We start from the raw sequence: 22,420 nt of genomic DNA, 5'->3' as shown, positions 1-22,420 counted from the left end.
ACTATGTGAAATGTGTAATACTTCCGCCTAAACTTACACCCAATAACCAACGTACATGCCTTGCATCAGGTTTTTTTTTTGTAGACACTATTTTGAGGGGGTCTGACTTAACCCTTCTCCAATAGGGCCAATTGGCATTTTTGCGCTTTCATGTTTTCCTCACCTTCTTCTAAGAGTCATAACTTTTTTTTTCATCACTATAGACATATGAAGGGTTTTTTTTTGTTGCAGCATAAGTCGCAGTTTTGAATAACATCATTAATTTTAGCTTATCATGTACATGAAAAAACGGGAAAAGAAAATTCCAAGTGCGGTGAAGTGGTGAAAAGAAAAAACGTAAATTTACAATTATTTTTTGGGATTTAGTTTTCACAGAATATATCACCGGTTAAATGGATACTACTATTCCAGTTAATGATTTATTGTAAATTAGTTCATAGTATTACACTACATAAAACATTATTTTACTTTTTGTTTTTGACCTTATAATATACTCTTTCTACCAAGATTTTAATATAATTAATAAAAGTAATGTTTTATGTAATGTAATGCTGTGAACTCATTTAGTTTTCAGGGCTTTCAGTGTGTGATAAAAATGAGCTGGTAATATGATTCTACGGGATGGTACAATTACAGTGATAGAATACGTGTATAGTTTTATTTTTTATTTAGTAATATCACAACTTTGTAAAAAAAAAAAAAAATTGTTGTGTTGCCATTTTTTTTTATTATTCCATTTGAAGGAGCTGTGTGAAGGCTTGTTTTTTTCGCTGGTACTATTTGGGGAAGATACAATATTTTGCTTGCTTTTTATTGTACAGGGTGGGCCATTTATATGGATATACCTATATTAAATGGGAATAGCTGGTAATATCAACTTCCTGTTTGTGGCACATTAGTATATGGGAGGGGGAAAACTTTTCCAGATTGGTGGTGACCATGGTGGCCATTTTGAAGTCGGCCATTTTGGATCCAACTTTATTTTTTTCAATGGGAAGAGGGTCATGTGACACATCAGACTTATTGAGAATTTCACAAGAAAAACAATGGTGTGCTTGGTTTTAATATAACTTTATTCTTTCATGAGTTTTTACAAGTTTATGACCGCTTATAAAATGTGTTCAAAGTGCTGCCCATTGTGTTGGATTGTCAATGCAATCCTCTTCTCCCACTCTTGACACACTGATAGCAACACCGCAGAAGAAATGCTAGCACAGGCTTCCAGTATTCGCTGTTTCAGATGCCTGCTAGGGTTGCTGTTATCTGCAGCTCTCCACATTAGCTCTTATATGTGTTGTTCATCATCACAACACGACAAGGTGAGCTTCCTTTTTATTATTCAACCATTGTTTCATTGGGTAACAGCACCATTTGTGCCCCTATTCTATTTTGTTTTATAATACCCATTAAAAAGAAAACACTTAACCACTTCGCGCCAGAGCCTGTTTTTGCCTTCGTGACCGGGCCAATTTTTTCAATTCTGACCACTGTCACTTTATGAGTTAATTACTCTGGAACGCTTCAACGGATCCCCCTGATTCTGAGACTGTTTTTTTGTGACATATTGTACTTCATGATAGTGGTAAAATTTCTTCGATATCACTTGCGTTTATTTGTGAAAAAATCGGAAATTTGGCGAACATTTTGAAAATTTTGCAATTTTCAAACTTTGAATTTTCATGCCCTTTAATCAGAGAGATATGTCACACAAAATAGTAAATAAATAACATTTCCCACATGTCTACTTCACATCAGCACAATTTTGGAACCAAAATTTTTTTTTGTTAGGAAGCTATAAGGGTTAAAAGTTGACCAGCGATTTCTCATTTTTACAACAAAATTGACAAAAACATTTTTTTAGGGACCACATCTTATTTGAAGTGACTTTGAGGAGCCTTTATGACAGAAAATACCCAAAAGTGATACCATTCTAAAAACTGCACCCCTCAAGGTGCTCAAAACCACATTCAAGAAGTTTATTAACCCTTCAGGTGCTTCACAGGAATTTTTGGAATGTGGAAGAAAACAATGAACATTTAACTTTTTTTCACAAAACTGCTACTTTAACCTCAAATTTTTAATTTTCACAAGGGCAGCCAGAAAAAATGGACCCTAAAATGTGTTGTGCAATTTCTCCTGAGCACGCTGATACCCCATATGTGGTGCAAAGCCACTGTTTGGGCGCACGGCATGGCTTGGAAGGTAAGGAGCGCCATTTGACTTTTGGAACGGAAATTTGACTGGAATCGATAGCGGATGCCATGTTGCATTTGGAGAGCCCCTGAGGTGCCTAAACAGAGGAAACCCCCAACAAGTGACCCCATTTTGGAAACTAGACCCCTTAAGGAACTTATCTAGATGTGTGGTGAGCACCTTGAACCCCCAGGGGCTTCACAGAATTTTATAATGTTGAAGTGTGAAAATAAAAAAACACATTTTTAACACAAAACTGCTACTTTAGCCTCAAATTTTTAATTTTCACAAGGGCAGCCAGAAAAAATGGACCCCAAAATGTGTTGTGCAATTTCTCCTGAGCACGCTGATACCCCATATGTGGAGCAAAGCCACTGTTTGGGCGCACGGCATGGCTTGGAAGGTAAGGAGCGCCATTTGACTTTTGGAATGGAAATTTGACTGTAATCGATAGCGGACGCCATGTTGCATTTGGAGAGCCCCTGAGGTGCCTAAACAGAGGAAACCCCCAACAAGTGACCCCATTTTGGAAACTAGACCCCTCAAGGAACTTATCTAGATGTGTGGTGAGCACCTTGAACCCCCAGGGGCTTCACAGAATTTTATAATGTTGAAGTGTGAAAATAAAAAAACACATTTTTAACACAAAACTGCTACTTTAGCCTCAAATTTTTAATTTTCACAAGGGCAGCCAGAAAAAATGGACCCCAAAATGTGTTGTGCAATTTCTCCTGAGCACGCTGATACCCCATATGTGGTGCAAAGCCACTGTTTGGGCCCACGGCATGGCTTGGAAGGTAAGGAGCGCCATTTGACTTTTGGAATGGAAATTTGACTGGAATGGATAGCGGACGCCATGTTGCATTTGGAGAGCCCCTGAGGTGCCTAAACAGAGGAAACCCACAAGAAGTGACCGAATTTTACAATCTACTCCTCTGTATAAATTAATCTAGTGGTGGGAAAATAAGTAGGTAAATGGTCACTAAACCCATAGATGAATTCCCACAGAGGTGTCATTTCCATAATGGGGTCACTTCAGGGGGGATTATGCTGTTCTGGCACTTTTCAGAGTACCAGAGCTAAAGAATCCCCCCTGAAGTGACCCCATTTTGGAAATGACACCCCTCTGGGAATTCATCTATGGGTTTAGTGACCATTTTAACTCAATGGATGATTTCCAGAAACAAGCACGCAATGGAAGGTTTAGATTCGGGAGAACCCCCCCCCCCTGGAAATTAAGTGAGCTCTACTCGAATGTGTCATTCGCTAAATGAACCAAATGTTTGAATGACAAATTGGGATACATTTTTACAGTTTAAAAACGTGGTTCTGTGTGGAAGATTTTAAAGCAGTCAGTGACGCATAAGGCTGGCAATGATGGGCATTGTGGGCAATAGTAGCGGGTATCACGCCTCATTCCTCTCTTGCTGGAATAAGTGCAATAAAATGTCGCTCAGTGAGTCTTTTTACATCCTCAGATTCTAATGGATGAGCGGGGCTAACACTTTGAAAGACAAGATTTTCAATTACCTTTTCTTGATAATCAAGAAAAGGATCTGAATTTCCTGCTTTTTTGTACAACACAAAAGAATTGTATGTGGCCACCTGAAACAAATAAATAACCAACTTTTTATACCAGGTATAGGACTTTCTTGATACCTGGTATGGCTGTAGAACCTGGTCTGCAAGGTCCACACCCCCCATGTGTTTGTTGTAGTCAATGACTGACACAGGTTTTTGCTTCGGAGTGGTGGATCCTAGTTCTACAGTGGCCCTTGTGGCATCTGTGTGGATCGAGCTGAGGACAAAAATATCCCGCTTATCCCTATATTTCAGGGCAAGCAGCTCTCCGTTGCGTACAGCCCCTGACTGCCCCTTTTGCAACTTTTGGTTGACCAATGGTTGTGGAAACCCCTGACGGTTTTTACGGATGGTCCCACAAGCCCCGATGTTGTGTTCAACCAGACTTTTAAATCGGGGTATGCTGGTGTAATAATTGTCCACATATAGATTGTAGCCTTTTTGAAAAAATGGACTTATCAGCTCCCAAACAATTTTTCCAGATGTCCCCAGATAAGTAGGGCATCCTGGTGGGTTTAGCTGGCTATCTTTCCCCTCATATATGCGGAAAGCGGATGTGTATCCGGTTGAACTTTCGCACATTTTATAGAGCTTTATTCCAAACCTTGCCCTTTTAGATGGGATAAATTGCTTGAGGTGCAGTCTTCCTTTGAATTTTACAAGGGACTCATCTATAGAAATATTTTGTGTTGGGGTGTAGAGGCTTAAGAATTTTTCTGACAAATTTTCAATGATGGGTCTAATTTTATATAACCTGTCATGTTCTGGGGCATTTCTGGGCAGGCATTGACTATTGTCGTTAAAATGCCAAAACCGCATGAGCATTTCATAACGGGTCCTAGGCAGAACGACTGAAAACATAGGGGTGGCTTGAACAGGGTGGTTGGACCAGTAGGATCGAATGCTCGGTTTTTTAACAAGCCCCATGGCAAATGTAAGTCCTAAAATTTTTTTAATTTCCGGGACATTAGTTGGTGTCCATAAATTTGCCCTAGCATAGTAAGATCGGGGATTCTGGCTTATGAATTGGGACGCGTATAAATTTGTTTGCACGACAATATGCTCTAGCAAGCTGTCTGTAAAAAACAAATTAAAAAAATGAATTGGTCCAAAATCTTCCACCTCCACATTTATACCAGGAATGGCGTTGAAATCAGGGCTGAATGGAGCAGCCGAATCCGAAGCCTCCCATCTGGGAAATGCTAGATCATGTGGCAAAGCCCCTTGTACACTGGCGTGCGCCAATTCACTAGTAGCAGGGACAGCGCTTGTACTGGGCAGTGTTCCCTGATTTGGAGACGTTTCTCCAGTAGCGCTATTTGCCCCTTGTTATACTGGTCCTTGTGTTTGAGGATGGAACAGAATCACTGCTCATTTCTGAGCTCTCAGTGTCGCCGCTACTAAAGCCCTCAAAATCCACATCTCCATCTGAGATTGCGCTGTCATCAGTGTCAGAACATAGCAGGGCATACACCTCCTCTGCGGTATAAGTCTGACGGGCCATTTTATTTTTATATTTTTTGACTGGACTGAACGGACCGGACTAAACGGACCGGACTGAAAGGACGGAACCGGACTGGAGTGACCGGACTGGAGTGACCGGACTGGAGTGACCGGACTGGACTGACAGGACTGACTGACCTGACAGGACTGACTGATCTGACAGGACTGACTGGACTGATCTGACAGGACTGACTGACTGACAGGACTGACTGATCTGACAGGACTGACTGACTGACAGATCTGACAGGACTGACTGACTGGACTGATCTGACAGGACTGACTGACTGACTGGACTGACTGATCTGACAGGACTGACTGACTGACAGATCTGACAGGACTGACTGACTGACAGATCTGACAGGACTGACAGATCTGACAGGACTGACTGACTGACAGATCTGACAGGACTGACTGACTGACAGATCTGACAGGACTGACTGACTGGACTGACTGACTGATCTGACAGGACTGACTGACTGATCTGACAGGACTGACTAACCCTAACTCTTACTTTCTTTTTTATTTTATTTTTTTCACTTTTACTGTGGCAAGGCTGACAGCTCTTGTCACAGTGTTTCTCCTCTGCTCTCTCACTGAGATCGGAGGAGAAACAGTGTATTTATCAGGCAGATCACCCGGGAAAGTTTGTTGCTAAAACAAACTTCCCTGGTCATCTCTCTGATTGGCTGGTGTGATGCTGACATCATCGAGACCTGAGTCAATCAGGTCTCGATGATGTCAGAGGTCACAGCACCGGGATCCCCGCCGCTGGCAGGTATGTGGGGGGTCCCGATCGCCGACCACCGGCTGTCACTATCTTTTAAATGCCGCGATCGCTATGGATCGCGGCATCTAGAAGATAGGAACAGGTTAACATCATGGGGACCTGATCCAATCAGGTCCCCATGATGCCACATGTCAGAGCTATCGCTCTGAACCAGTACCGCAGCGCTAGCAGGACCCTGGGGGTCCTGAGCGCTGCGGGACCACCCACCGTTTTTAAACGTCGGCGCTGCACAGAGCCCAGGCAGCGCCGACGTTTATGTACAGTGGGCGGTCGGGAACCGGTTAAACAAAAATAAAAATACACATATTTCATATTGCTGCATTCAGAAATTTCCGATCTATCAAAATCTAAAATAAATGAATCTGATCGGTAAACGGCGACGAGAAAAAAAAATCAAAACACCAGAATTGCGTTTTTTGGTTGCCGCAATATTGCAATAACGGGCGATCAAAACATCGTATCTACCCTAAGATGGTATCGATAAAAACAGTTCAAGCTGCAAAAAATAAGCCCTCACCGGCTCCAGATCCCCAAAAATGGAGATGCAACAGGTCTCGGAAGCATCATGTCTACCCCAAATTGGTATCAGTAAAAACATCAGCTCAGGGTGCAAAAATTAAGCTCTCACCCGGCCCCAGATCCCTCGAAATGAGAATGTTACGGGTCTCTGAAAATGGTGACAAAAGCGGACATTTTTTTAAACAAATTTCTGAATTGTTTTTCACCACTTAAATAAAAAAACACTATACATGTTTAGTATCTGCGTACTGATACTGACATGGGGAATCATATTACCAGGTCAGTTTTACCATTTAGTGAACATGATAAATAAAAAAACAAAAAAACTATTGTGGAATTGCACTTTTTTTTGCAATTTCACCGCACTTTGGATTTTTTTTCCCCATTTTCTAGTACGCTATGTGGCAGAATGAATGGTGTCGTTCAAAAGTACAATTCATCCCGTAAAAAAACAAATCCTCATACGGCTATAAGGCTGGAAAAATAAAAAAAAAATGATGGCTCTTGGAAATAGAGGAAATCGTGAAGAGGGGTGAAGAGGATAAACAAAAGAGGGTTGTTTTTTTTTGGTGCTTTTGCGGACGCCATGAAATGAGACTTCTCCTGGGACAACAAAATGTCAACAGGGTGGCCAACCGTCGAGAAATTTCAGGACAGTCCATAAGAATAGGACACTTTTTTTTACCCTTTCTGTAAAAAAAAAATAATTCAGGTGTCTGTGATTTTTTTTTTAAACTGAAGAAACTTATACAGATTATTTTGATTATAATTATCATCATTTTACACTTAACAGAGAATACAGCTGATGTCTTCATATCATAATTATGGGATGCGGACATGGATCACTGGTAATTATAATGATTTGTGGTTTTCCAATATGTGATTTTTTGATAAATTGGCTAGAAAAAAATAAAAAGTTGGCAACCCTGAATAGTAATACGGCTATTGGTATCTACAGCGCATATGATACAGGTAAAGGTAGAACAGAAATATCAGTAACCTCAGCTCTTAGTAGGACCCTCTCTCGGCTCTGCCATTTCTACTCTAAAGCGCTGCGGAATATGTTGGCGCTATATAAAAATAGAGATTATTATTATATGAGAATAAGTTTTAGGTTGGTGAAAGTTTTTTAAAATATGGATAGATGGATCATGACATCTAGTGGCTAAGCTTAGGCATAGCATGCAGCCCAGGGGACAGTACAGACAACTGATACATGAAATCTAAGGGGTAATGTTTCTCCTTGTGGAGATTGACAAGCCAAGCCTGGCATGTCAGAATGAGGAGACTTATAAGCCATGCATGCTCCACTGGGAAATTTGCACAGCCAATGATTGAAGTCACATTATACCACAGAGTTTTGTGAGTCTGAGTTTTTCAAGCAGAAACTGCTTCAGGAAACTTTGCTCCTTTTTTGAGGGACATTGGGTGGAGTTTTTCTTTTCCTGAAGAGATTTTTTTTTTTTTTTACGAAACGTTCTTTGCAGCCTTTTGGTTGAATGTCTAGATTCGAGAGGTTTCCTTCAGGATCCTCTTGAAAAAAAAAGAACCATGCATTCCCTTTATACCACCAGGAGTTTTTAAAATCCTGAAACGAAAAATAAAAACGCAAATAAAACTTCTTCATATGGAAAGTGGGTTTCCTATAGAAATGAATTGGAAGCGTGTTCTAAGAGTTTTTAAAGCCATAAGGCCATGTTCACATGTTCAGTATTTGGTCAGTATTTTACATCAGTATTTGTAAGGTAAAACCAGGAGTGGGTGATAAATACAGAAGTGGTGACGTGTTTCTATTATACTTTTCCTCTGACTGTTTCTCTCCTGGTTTTGGCTTACAAATACTGAAATAAATACTGACCAAATACTGAACGTGTGAACATGGCCTTAGGGTACGTGTATACTATAGAGGGGAAGATTTCTCAAAAGTCTCTAAAAGGAGAACTGTCTTTGTTACCCATAGCAACCAATCACAGCGCAGCTTTCAGTTTAACAGATCAGTTTTTGAAATGAAAGCTGTGCTGTGATTGGTTGCTATGGGTAACAAAGACAGTTCTCCTTTTAGAGACTTTTGAGAGAGACCAAATGTCTTTTTCAGACGGATTTCGACAAAAAAACCAAACCTGAATAATCGCTGCAAAACCACTGAAAAATAAAAAGGAAAATAATGCACAGCAATGTAAAAAAACACATGTTCGATCTTGTGTTACTTCTTTTTACCGCTTCAGGGTTTGGAAATTGCGAAGTGGTTAAAATAAGTTACATGTTCATACCTCGGGCCACTTGCTGTAAAGTTGGAAGATGATGGTGGCAGAGAAGCCGCAAAAACAAGGGCAAAACCGCCAATGAAGCAGCTTCAGACTTGGCCTAGGAAAACCTTGGAAGGTGCGCCGGCGTCTCAAAGACGCTGTATTCACATTCCCTTGGGGTATGTGCACACTGAGTTTTCTTTGCTGTGTTTTTGGAACAGAAACAGAGTGGAAACTCCAAGTTTTGAAAGCGTTTTGAGGAAGATTTTGGAGATTTTCTGCTCCAAAACCTCCTCAAAAAACATAACCGAGTAAGGGCATGTGCACACAGCATCTTTTTCAAAAGCGCTCTATAAAATGAACATAACCACAGCTATGTCAAAACCTCTTTACTGTGCACATGTTCCTTCTTATGTCACTTCTTGCAATAGCTTCAGTGTTTGGAACAGCAAGAAGTGAATGTCTCCGGCGAAGCCGCCTCAAGGAAAATGACCAGCGGCTTTTTCCTGAGGCAACTTTGGCAGGGAAAATTCAGCAACTGCCCCGTAGTCTATGTGTCCCTTTGTGTGCACACGGTGTTTTTTAGATGCTTTTAGATGCGTCTTCTTTGGCTATGTTCAGATGTTGCGGTTTTTTTCTGTAGGCAAAATCTGCTGTCTTAGCAGGAAATAAGCTGCTTAAAGAAAGTAGGTTTTGATTCGGTTTTTGCTGAGTTTTTCAGGTACATTTGTCTCTTGTTCATGCTGATACAGTTTAGAGCCTGTTGTTCCTGAGTTTTTCTGAGCCAAAAACGCAGCAAAATCTGATACCTGCGTTTTCTGTTCCGTTTTTGCACTTACTCATTACTTTCTATGGGCGAAAAAAACACAGCAAACACGCTGAAAGAAGAGACATGCTGCAGTTTGCAAAAACACAGGAGTTTTCCAATTGAGTCAGGAAAAAAAAAACAATATGTGTGCATGAGATTTATGAAATCTCATAGACTTTGCTGGTACTGTAAAACGCAGCTTTTAATTTGCATTAAAAAAAAACTGCAGTAAAAACGTAACGTATGAACATAGCCTTTTCACTGAAAGTTGCCTTTAAGGAATATGAGCCTTCAAGGTACCAAAGTGTTGTCATGGTAGTCGGGGGTTTCCTGAAGACCACTTTCATGCCATTTTGGTGGTCCTGCAACCTTCAGCCAAGGTTTGTGGCTTAGTGGTTAGCACTGCAGCCCTGGGGTCTTGAGTTCAAATCCCACCAAGGACAACATCTGCAAGGAGTTTGTATGTTCTCCCCGTGTTTGCGTGGGTTTCCTCCAGGTTCTCTGGTTTCCTCCCACACTCCAAAGACATACTGATAGGGAATCTAGATTGTGAGCCCCAATGGGGACAGCACCCATAATGTCTGTAAAGTATTGCAGAATTAATGGTGCTGTAAAGTGATTAAAATAATAAATGGACACTTGTCTTATATACTGAAACATTGAACAAGCAAGAGGAGCTTCAAGCCCCCTGTGGGAATGAAAATATTATGTGTAAAAGAAAGGTTTTAAAAATATGAATCAAAAAATATAAAGAAAAAGAACATAAAAATTGGAATCACCCCCTCCCCTCTTTTTCTCATGTTAAAAAATATAAAAATATTCAGCCGGCTTAGTAAATGCCGTAAAAAAAAAATTTAAATGCTAAAATTGGGGGGTGATCAAGATGTCATTTGTACCCCAAAAACTAAGCCCAGTAAGGCTACGTTCACACAATGAGTTTATAGTGAGTTTTTTTATGCTGCATATTTTTGAAAAAAATGCAAGTGACTTAATGGGTGCGGAAAATCTGCAGCATCAAAAACTCAAATTTCCTCTTAAATAGAAGAAAGCGCTCATTCAGCGATCAGTTAAAGGCAGGATTCAATGCAGCAATTGTCAGCCGCCAACTTGCTGATGGTTTCCAGGTAGCTGTTAAAGATCTTTTGTAGTGTGAAAATAGTCAGGCCATGTGCATTGCTCCTTACTAATTGTGCTGCTTTTCTAGCCTCTCCTTCTTGGGCCTCTGCTTTATGCTTCCTAATACATAGATTATTACAGGACAATGGAGTACTGCAGAGAAGGCGCGTATAATCCAGACAATACGGCAGCGGCCGCGTCTCCTGCAGAGAAATCACGGTAAGGTCACATGACTGCTGTAGGCGTGGTTTGAGTGGCTGCACGTGGTGCTCGGCTTCCTGAGTGTTGTATGTGGGTGAGTGACACCGGGATGCTGTTGTTTCGGTTGACGTCTGCGGGTAACTCACAGTAGTGACTGTCCGCACCGGTCACACTGGCTGCAGTGACTGACTTCGCCATAAGCAGCTCTGCAGTAAATGTTATGTAGACACAATTCTGTGTATTTAGAGCAAGGGGTCATTCACAACCAATCAGATGCCAGATTTCATAACCTGGACTGGAAAAATGAAACGTGTAGCCTGATTGGTTGTCTGACAGTTCTGTGTCATCAGTGAAGAGGGGCATCAGCACAATCACATCAGAAAAAGTGGGTTCTCCACTGCCCCCCCCCCCCCTCATCCTGCCCCTCAGTGTGGGTCTCCACTCTCCTCCCCCCTCACCCTGCCCCTCAGTGTGGGGTCTCCACTCTCCTCGCCCCTCAGTGTGGGGTCTCCACTCTCCTCCCCCCTCACCCTGCCCCTCAGTGTGGGGTCTCCACTCTCCTCCCCCCTCACCCTGCCCCTCAGTTTGGGGTCTCCGCTGTCCTCCCCCCTCATCCTGCCCCTGAGTGTGGGGTCTCCGCTGTCCTCCCCCCTCATCCTGCCCCTGAGTGTGGGGTCTCCACTGTCCTCCCCCCTCATCCTGCCCCTGAGTGTGGGGTCTCCACTGTCCTCCCCCCTCATCCTGCCCCCGAGTGTGGGGTCTCCACTGTCCTCCCCCCTCATCCTGCCCCCGAGTGTGGGGTCTCCACTGTCCTGCCCCCGAGTGTGGGGTCTCCACTGTCCTCCCCCCTCATCCTGCCCCTGAGTGTGGGGTCTCCACTGGCCTCCCCCTCATCCTGCCCCTGAGTGCGGGGTCACCTGGGTCTCCACTCCCCCCCCCCCCCCCCTTATCCTGCCCCTGAGTGTGGGGTCACCGGGGCTCTCCACTGCCCTCCCCCCTTATCCTGCCCCTGAGTGTGGAGTCACCGGGGCTCTCTACTGTCCTCTCCCTTATCCTGCCCTTAGTGTGGGGTCACCAGGGCTCTCTAGTATCCCCCCCATCCTGCCCCTGAGTGTGGGGTCACCGGGGCTCTCCACTGTCCTCCTCCCTTATCCTGCCCCTGTGTGTGGGGTCACCGGGGCTCTCCACTGTCCTCCCCCCCTCATCCTGCCCCTGAGTGTGGGGTCACCGGGCTTCTCCACTGGCCTTCCCCCTCAACCTGCCCGAGTGTGGGGTCTCCACTGTCCCTCCCCCCCCCCCCATCCTGCTCCTGAGTGTAGGGTCACCGGGGTCTCCACTGCCCCCCCCATCCTGCCCCTGAGTGTGGGGTCACCAAGACTCTCTAGTATCCCCCCCATCCTGCCCCTGAGTGTGGGGTCACCGGGGTCTCCACTGACCTCCCCCCCATCCTGCCCCTGAGTGTGGGGTCACCGGGGCTCTGTGGTATCCCCCCCATTCTGCCCCTGAGTGTGGGGTCACCGGGGCTCTGTGGTATCCCCCCCCATCCTGCCCCTGAGTGTGGGGTCACCGGGGTTCTCCACTGTCCTCCCCCCTCATCCTGCCCGAGTGTGGGGTCACCGGGGTTTTCCAGTGTCCGGTATAATAGGATGTGACTTATTATACATAGGAGTCACAACACTACTGTAAGCAGAGCCCGGGAGGATGTGAACTCTTTTGCAAAAAATTTTATGCATTTTATTTAAAGTAATGTATTTTGTGATAAAAGATAAAATTGTAATTGTTATTAAAGTGGCACTCTGAGAAAATATTATTGCAGTGCAGGCACATAAGGGAATATCAGTGATATTTTTCCCTGACGTAGCAATTTTAAGGGGCTCCTCAAGGTCCCTTCACCGCATCTTGTGACCCCCCTCAATCGGCAAATTATTCACCCCCAACATGTGGCTGAGAAGCTGCAGTGTATTCATGCCCATGAGACCCTTGGCTGGTCCAGACATGTGCCGTAAATGTCAGATGTGTGGACCTGGCCTCATGGACAAGAATTCACATCAACCTCAACGTGGGCAAATCTGACGATAGGATATATGGCGGATTGTCTCTTTCTGTATTGTATAGTCCATTGTTTCTTCTCTTATATCAGCAGAGGGTCGGCCATGTCTCAGGCCACGTTCCACGCTCCTCGGAGGAAGAGGAAGGTGTACGAGTCCTATGAATCCCCTTTTCCCATCCCGCTATCTCATGATTGTTACATGAAAGATTTCCAGATCTGTAAAGGAGAGATTATTAACAATAATGTGATCGTGAGGAGCATAGAGGATATAGAGCTCCTGTATGGAAAGGTAAGAGCGTTCCTACTCTGGGGATGACGCCTGGGCAAACAGTGGGCAACGGACTATAGGCCCTATTACTGAAAGTGCACTACTAGGAGAAAGTGAGCTTACACCATCCTGGGAGCTGCCGGCTTTCAGTCATAAGGGTGGTGATCGGAGCGGATAAAGTCACCGCTCATAGCCCTGGACACTATACAGTAACTGGCTGCTGTAACCAAACCCTGGCACTTTGATTGACAGCCGACTCTGCAGCACAAACTGTCACCAAGTGCTACCCGTCGACATATGTCATTCAGTGTTCCAGCTAATTCTTTTCCTATGGTGCCACATTGTGACCTAACATGACCGCGACAGTCACAAATGTTTCCATTTTCAGTCACTGGAAAAAAGTTGCCCGTGAGCAGTTTTGCCATAGACAACAATGCAAGTTGCATGTGACAGTGACCTGCATGCAGTTTGGCTGTTTTTGTACAGCAGAATCAAAGCTCTAAAATATCCACACCACAGCAAGTCACAGATAAGCTGCAGAAATGTTTGTGGATGCGCAGCTTGTCTGAGAATGGCTGTTGCGCCTCACATGTCACCGTGTACACCCAGCTGCAATCTTCGGTAACATCAGGTCAGAGTTCTGAATGTTTGGTCCAGTGGTTAGACGCCTGGGATCAGGAGGAAAGGATTAGCTCTTTTGGGCCGGACTTGATCATGCAATGTGGTTGCTTATGTGCCTCTTCCTTTTGTTCTTTTCCATCCCTCAGATGAACTCGCAACTATATTAACTATGTAATGGGTACAATCAACCCCCTATTTTACTGTTGTATCATTTTATTTCAACTTAATTGGGTCTGTTAGATTTTAAACAAAGTAAAGACCGTATTTTCTGTTCAAGTGCAATCCAACAAACTATCAGATCGCACTCAGACCACTGTTGTTCTATGGGGCCGTGCACATGTCCGATCTTTATCTTCGGACAGAGTCTGTCCGAGGAAAAGATTGCAGCATGCACGATTTGCATCCGATATTTGGATCACACTCGGCCATGTAGGTGAGTGAGTGTGTGGGAAACATCGGACTGCACTCGGATGACATCTGAATGCAGTCTGATTTCCGTGTACTCACAAAATGGAGAAGATGGAGATATTTTTTTTTTCCCATCTTTTCCTAATCTGAGAAAATCAGATCAGGGTGCGATCTGCATAATTCTCTCGGATGAGAGATAATACACCTATGTGACCCCGACGTTACCTTCATTATTTTGTAAGAAGAACATAAAGGCACAAAATCTTTCAGCTACTACAAAGCAAGTCACTTACCCCTTTTCCGCATTGGCTTTTGTCACAATTTACTTGCAATCTAAGGCCCCATTTACACATCCATGTTTCATGTGTTTGCACTCACCATGCTTTTCACGGGTACAAACACGTGCACGTTATAGTCTATGGGCATGTTCACATGTCGTGGTTTTCTTTTTTCTTGGACCGATGGTCTGCAACAACAAAAAAAACTCCTCTGACATGAAAATCAATTTTTTCCAAATATATGGGTCCTAGGAGAAGCTTGAGAAACCTCCATCAGTTTTTTTTTTCTTTTTTGGATGTTTTTTTTTTGCATATGAGAAAACGACCAGAAGACAATTAATGGGCTTTGTCCATCTAACCGGATAAAAGCCTGTTTGGCTAATTGGCAAAACCTTTAATTGTAATTTATGAGGGGTGTGGGCTCATTAACTCTGCCTGTCCCTTTGGGCTGAAATCAAGAATTTGGGGCAACCCTTGTAGGTAAAGTATGATAACCTTGCATTTTAGACTCCTAAAAACCTGCGCATCAGAAAATAGGAACCAAACTTACAATTAGCAATTGTCATTTTTGTATTTTTGTCTCCAGGGATATTTTGGGAAAGGGATTTTGTCACGCAGTAGACCAGATTACAACATTGCACAGGAGGAGCTGAGAAGGCGCTGGAAAGGTAAAGAGAATATCACCAGCAACTTCATATATCCATCAGTTCTGGTAGGCCCCCGTACACATGAGATGAATATTGGCTGACGAACGATTGTTCTTATACTCCATCGATCTTGTTGGATTATTTTACACAATGAGACATCCAGAGCTTATGTTTGTCCAAAAAAATCCAACATGCCAGATTTGGTCTTTTTAACAATGGCTAACGTTTGTCAGTAGGCCATTGGTCAAAAATGAATACTCATTCACTTCACCAAAGCAGCCAACGATCATTCGTTATGGTGACAATTGGATGTTTTGGCTGATGTGTATTGGGGCCTTAAAGGGGCATTCCCATTTCCAAGATCCTATCCCAATATGTAGTAGGTGTGATGATAATAATATTAGCAAATACCTCCAATTAGAAATGTAGTATAGTTCTTCTGATTCGCTATGTTTCTTACCCCATGTGCAGGGCATTGCAGTAGCTAAGGTATCCATGGTTACAACCACTAACTGTCACTATATGAGTAGTTGTAACCATGGATATCTAAGCTACTGCAATGCCCTGCACATGAGGTAAGCAACATAGCGAATAGGAAGAACTATACTACATTTCTAATTGGAGGTATTTGCTAATATTATTATCATCACACCTGCTACCTATTGGAATAGGATCTTGGAGATGGGAATACCCCCTTTAAGGATTTTCTGTCCCCTAAATCCACATGCAGTGCTGATAAATATGGGAAAATATTCCAACACTAAACTGTGTTTCTCTTCTGCAGATTCCAAAATTAAATTTCCAATTGTTTCATCCATAAAGTAAGTATATTGTAGTGATAAGTCTCTTTCCATTATGAAGCAGCCAGCGCCATCAATAAGATACCAGACTTTTGACCGTTGGCTTTTGCCATGTGATGAGTTACAGCTGCCACAAAGAGATGTTGGCCAATGTATTCCTCTAATTAATAAAAAGAAAAAATCCTCACACTCATTTTCTTTGTTCATCAGTGATGACCCTTTTTTTACAATACGACCACATGGTTATCAGCTGATCACCCCAGTTTCTACTTAATTTTTCCCGTGGAAGCTGTAGCTGACGAGTCATTTTCACCGCACGGGAATTATAGATTAGATGGTAGCCCTTCAGATACATGGTCATCCTTGTAGTAGTCACCAGGAAGAGATGAGCAAATTCTCTGATTGGGATCATTGGGGCTGAGTCACAAAATGGTCATATGTTTTAATTTGCCATATTTACAGGGGTTGTCCTTCTGACATTACCTCCTTAATTAGGTTGTATATCTAATAGGTTGCTTGTAGGACCACAAATCCATTCAGTCCTATATCTATGGAAGTCTGTCCGCACAAAATGAATGTTGAAACCAAGCAAAGGCGCTCCGTTCACCCTTGTCGTGGTCAAACTGTTCAGTCCATCTTGCCATCTACTTGCGCCACCTACTTGTTTTTCACCTATATCTGCCTTTCTTTGGCTGTATAAATTGAGCTGTCAATCAAAGAAAGGGAGGGCAGAGATTGAGGTAAAACAGCTGGATTGGAATGTGGCACTGAACTCCTCAGCCGCGCCGATGGTGCATAGAACACCTGTGCTTAGTTTGATCAGTCATTTTGAGCTGACAGATTCCCTTTAAACCTACCATATATTTGTATAATGTCAGATAAATGGGTGGTAATAGTGCTATTGTATGTTTAGATCACAGCATTACAAAGTGCACAATCTTATATCACTTTCTGAAGGGAAACTCAAGAGGAAAATAAATCCAGCATTACACAACAGCATTTTGCACAATTATAATAAAAGCCGATAATCAGAAGTCATATATATCGGCCACGAGTTTAGATTACTTGTTTATTTGACTTTTTTTATCTATTGAGTTGTTGTTGTTTTTTTGCCATAGTTTTGTTAATAACTAATTTGGTAAATGATTCTATGTTTTCAGGTATCGGCATCACGTAGAATGGGCCAAAGAGCTTTTAAAAGGACAGAGCATGGACTCAAAGTCAGTTGACAAGATAATTGGCGATTACACCAGTCCTATTAAACTGCCAGGTGAAAAAGATGAGACTATACCTTCGGAGGGCTCCATAGAGGAGCGACAACGCGAGTCTCCTAATAAAGACTGTGTAGTTCGAGAAGGAGATCCTCATTTCGATCCCTTGTCGCAGTATGGCTCGGACCCTGACGCCAATCACTCAGCCACTCATCAGGGCAAAGAAACTCTCGAAAAGATGCACTGTCATAGACACGATGACCTTATCATGCACTGTGGATGTAAGCCTGAAAAACACTCTGTTCACACTGAGCCTGAAGGAACCAGCATAATGGAAGATCGAGGGCATGAGTACATCATGGTAGAGGAGGAAACTATAGCGGAGGCTGAAGATGTGGAGGAGGACAGAGGTGTAAGATTTGTGCACAGTGGACCTGGCACTATACACTCATGAGAATACACATGACCAGATTGTAAAACTCTTGTCGAATCTTCAACTGTGTAATATGGACAATCCGTATCCCATGACTAGGTTTTACCATCTCCTGTTATATATGCACTCACATCCATCCTTACACACAGTGCCAAATCCGGGCCGCGGGCCCTTCATTTCCAGAATCGGTGGAGGTTTCAAGAGCTAGGATAGGTTTTAGACTAGAGCTCTTCTCCTTTATATCGCTTTTAAAATCAATATTCAATGAAAACCTAGGAAGAATAGGGGGACGTCTTTATTCCAATTGCGAAGCCACCGAGGTTTTCCTAGGCGAAGACTCTTTAGGGAAAAGCTGGCGGTCTTTTTCCTAAAGTGGCTTCTCTGGTGGCTTTCCTGTCTTTTTTTTTTTTTGCTCCACTGCCGATAACTTTTTCCTTTTGCTTCAACTATAAAGAGCAGACGACTTCCAAACGAGGCCACCCGAAGAATGAACATGTTACTCACTATAACCGCTTCACAGTTTACAAAACCCTAAAGCGGTTAAAAGAAGTAACAAAGCACAGAATATATTGCACTATGTTCATTTTTTGTGGAACTTTTCTGGCTGATTCCTCTTGAGAAAGACATTATCCTCATACTGGTGGTAATTCCTGGCAAAGTTAAAGGGGTTTTCCACTTTCAGAACACCCCTCTCCCCTTCCTGCATTTTTTTTTTTAAATTGTACTATACTTACCCTCCCCGCTCTCCACTGCTGTCTTCAGTGTCTGTTATTGTCTGCAGGGCTGACGCCATGTCGACAGCACTACAACCAATTGGTGAGCTCAGTGGCTTAGCGATTGGCTGCAGCGCTGTCAACGTGACGTCAGCACCACAGACACAGGGAGCAGTGGCAGCAGAGACTCAGTGCTTGACCCAGGGAGGGTGAGTAAAGCACAATTTGTTTCTTTTTAAACAAACTGCAGCCAGGGGATGTTTTTTTTTTTCCGAAACAGGAAAACACCTTTATGGCAGGTGCAGATTCTCTCATCCGAGACTTCATTACCTTCTTTAGATTCCTTCTCTCAAACACCATGGTGAAAGTGCTTTTTCAGTGCCCAGTTCATGCTCCTTTAGAAGCTGCTTTTAATTGCTGCTTAGCAAGATCCGCACACTGTATCCAATCTGTATATAGGACTTTCCCTGTCTGAGACTTTCTGCTCCCTTCCCTAATACAGAGATTGAATGGGAAAGTCCTATACGCAGTTTGCATGAAGGCAATGTAGGGATCTTTGAAACAAGACGGGAGCGAAGGAGGAATAATAAGGTAATGAAGTATAGTGCAAAGATTCATAACTTTACAAAGGTTGATCTCTAACTATACAGATAGACTTTTGGCAATTCTGAATTATGCATGATAACTTTGTATATAATTAGACTTCTTTGTTGTCTACTTGGTCATTTTACCTATTGATTTGCTTCCATTTCAATGTTTCCAAATTTAGGAACTGAAGACCTTGCAGTTAGTCTGCCGCCGCAATCCGTTCAGAATTTTGGAGTATCTACAGTTAAGCCATGAAGAAGTAAGAGTTTTATTATCTCCAATGCTTCATGTAGAATCTTATTACATCTATATTACTTAGTCTTTTCTTAACCCATTGTCTTTTCAGGCCTTCTTCTTAGTATATGCCTTGGGGTGCCTGTCCATCACGTTTAAAAAGGTAAGAGGTGCTGAGGTGGTCTTAGACGTAAATCAACACTCCAGATAAAAATCCGAGGGGGGGTATCATCACCATTACTATTTAGTACAACATAGATCCCCCACCACTGTGTATCACATACTGTAGGGTCTCTATCATTCCCTCTAAAACAGTTTAAACAAAAAGTTGCAATTTTTTTACATACACTATATTTGTGATTATTTTACTAGAAACTGGCATTAGTTATGGTGCAACTCTATGCCAGTCAATGGCCTCTCAATAAATCAGACACTTACTCCAGCATAAGAAACACTGATTTTTATCATCAATTCCTCCCATTGCGCCAATTTATCCAGAAGTTTTCTTTAAAAGCTGTGTATCTTTGACTTTTTTTTTTACATGTATTAGTGTTCACCTCTTTAGCTAATAAAATTGCAGCCTGCAATTTTCATTCCTTTACTTATTTTCAGCCCCCTGGTATGCAGTTTGCAGCTTCTTCCAAGTTTCAGATTTTTCTCGTATGAGTGTCCCTACATACTGGATGTGAGCTCTGTGTGTATACAGGGTGCTGCTTTCTTCATCTACATTTGTTTTTATTTATCAACACAGCTCCAGTACTTCTGTTTTTTTCCCGTCTCTATAGCCTTTTTTTTTTCTCTGCCCTCCATGAGACTGTACATGCTTTCCCCACTTATCTACTGTGTACAAACTCTCTTCTCTTGCTATCTCTAATACTGAAAGAAGCGAGGGGGGGAACTGAGAGAGCCAGTAGGATCTCTTAACATTTCTGCAAAGCTTTCGGCTACATAAAGCTGACCTTTGTGAGAAATGTCCTATAATCAGCAGAAAAGTCTTGCTGGTCCTGGAAAACATGCTTTCTCCATTCACTCCCATTACTTCCACCTAGATTACTCAGTAACCTCCACCACAGAATTGCTTATCTGAAGTCCTATAAGTAAGGATATCTGAGATTGTGCTGTACAGTGTCCATTTTAGGACATGATCAGGTATCAAAATCAAACATCAGAATGATGTCAGTTTGAGGCTAAATACCCTGTCTGAGAACTGATTCTGACGAGTGATTCTGACGAGTGATTCTGACGAGTGATTCTGACGAGTGACTTTGACGAGTGATTCTGACGAGTGATTCTGACGAGTGATTCTGACGAGTGACTTTGACGAGTGACTTTGACGAGTGACTTTGACGAGTGACTTTGACGAGTGACTTTGACGAGTGACTTTGACGAGTGACTTTGACAAGTGACTTTTACAACTGTAATAATAAAAAAAAAAACTGTTCGCTGATGGGACTTGAACCCAAAATTCTGTTTCCCGAAGCCAGTGCACTAACCACTGAGCTATAAACTCAGCTGTGAAATCCTCGGAGTTCTATTTGGTTATATGATTTTCAGTGCAAACTTGTCTAAAACTCATTGGGACTTATGCACAGACTGCAAGCAAGCCAAATTCAAATGATGTTTGATTTTGATGTGTGAGTCTGATGTGTGACTTTCTTCAAACATCAAAATCAGAATCACAATGACTTTGTCACCCCGAGTATTTTCATGGTTGATCTCATAAGACAAGAAAAGCTATTAGTTAGTATCACTTGACTGGATCGCATAATGGTAAGGCATCAGTTTCTGAAACTACAGTGTTAGAGTTCAAATCCTGATAGAAATAAGATTTTTTTTTTTTTTTTATTATGGCTATTAAGCACACAAACTACAGGGGTGTTTTACTTTTAATATCCGACACTCTGATTGTCATCCTGATGTGTTAAGGGTTTCAGACACTGTCTATTTGCATGGTAAATTACATAGCAAAAGTACTTGGGTGGATGGAAATAAAAATTTACAATAAAGACATTTTATCATTAGACCCCTTTAAGAAATTATGCAAATATAAAATCACTTGGAAATAGATATGTAGTAAATTATTGCCTCCCAATTTATTTAGTCTCAAACTGACATCATTCTGATGTTTGATTTTGATATCTGATCATGTCCTAAAATGGACACTGTAGTGCTGTGGCTCTTCCACTTTCCCATTACTTCTTATCATTAGAGAAAGTACAGGAATAGTGGAGATAGCGAGGAAGTCGTCAAGATAAAGGAGGAACATGTTTCTCATATAGGATTACATTTACAGGTAGCTAAATTCAGAATAATGTGATTTGCTATAGTTTGTAGTGTTACTTACTCGATTAAAGGATTATTTCCATCTTCCTAGATGGATTGTCTAATAAAGCTTATAAAAACAAGCACTTTTACAATTTACTGCTTATTAAAATCTGTTGCCGTTCTTGAGATTTTAACACTTTTTTTCTTTTGTTTACCTTGGAGACCGACCACCACCACTGTCTAGCTTGTAAGCACTGCACCGAAGATGGCCGAGGTTAGGAGGAGATAACGTTTTTCTCTAGCAATACTGGACTTCAAAGCAGTGCTTACAAGCTCAAAACAAAGCTTGTAAGCACTGCTCAGGTTCAGCTATCTAGTGGCGGTGGTCGGTCTCCAAGACAACAAGCTGTAAGCAAAAGAAGTGTTAATATCTCAAGAGTGGCTGAAAATTTGAACAAGCAGTAAATTGCAAAATGACTTGTATTTTCAAGGACTATCTGACAGTACCCATATATTAGGATGGAAATAACCCTTTAAATGCATGTATTGTGTGAAAGAAAGTCTCTTTGATTTACTGTCCAGCATATACCTGTATAATCTAGAAATCCTGTATTTAACCCTATTACGCAATCTAGTATTAATATTGCTGTTTTTTTTCTAGGAACCTTTAACTATAGTAAAGCTGTGGGAAATATTTAGTTCAGCACAGCAAAACTTCCAGACACGTTACATGGCATATCACCACTTCCGATGCAAGGGCTGGGTGCCCAAAATGGGACTGAAGTATGGGACGGACCTGTGTAAGTCGGTATTCCCATTATACCTTTCTATAAGAGACCTGCATTTTCCCATTGACTTTTAGTTCGATGTGACGGCTCATAGTCCAGCAGTGCATTGTAAGCATTATATCTCCGATACATATACAGGGGGCTACAAAAAACATATAAATG

General features: G+C 42.2%; 1 protein-coding gene across 4 annotated transcripts in view; it reads left to right on the top strand.

The window, feature by feature from the left end:
* Positions 1–1,178: 1,178 nt before the first annotated feature.
* TSEN2 (tRNA splicing endonuclease subunit 2) overlaps positions 1,179–22,420 on the top strand; it is a 27,047-nt gene continuing 5,805 nt past the window's right edge. The window contains exons 1-10 of one of the 4 annotated variants that reach the window (XM_073644486.1): positions 1,179–1,319; positions 7,377–7,431; positions 10,895–10,972; positions 13,095–13,293; positions 15,166–15,247; positions 16,011–16,047; positions 17,187–17,649; positions 19,153–19,230; positions 19,318–19,368; positions 22,132–22,270. In XM_073644486.1, the coding sequence (XP_073500587.1) occupies positions 7,421–7,431; positions 10,895–10,972; positions 13,095–13,293; positions 15,166–15,247; positions 16,011–16,047; positions 17,187–17,649; positions 19,153–19,230; positions 19,318–19,368; positions 22,132–22,270 (1,138 nt within the window). In that variant the 5' untranslated portion in view covers positions 1,179–1,319; positions 7,377–7,420. The other 3 variants (XM_073644488.1, XM_073644489.1, XM_073644490.1) reach the window with 3 other exon arrangements.

The sequence above is a fragment of the Phyllobates terribilis genome, unplaced genomic scaffold (assembly GCF_046119375.1).
Source record: "Phyllobates terribilis strain yellow unplaced genomic scaffold, ASM4611937v1 Scaffold_8__6_contigs__length_399053987, whole genome shotgun sequence".
NCBI lineage: Eukaryota > Metazoa > Chordata > Amphibia > Anura > Dendrobatidae > Phyllobates > Phyllobates terribilis.
The sequence above is the reverse complement of the archived record's forward strand: the minus strand, read 5'-3'. Positions and strand labels throughout refer to the sequence as shown.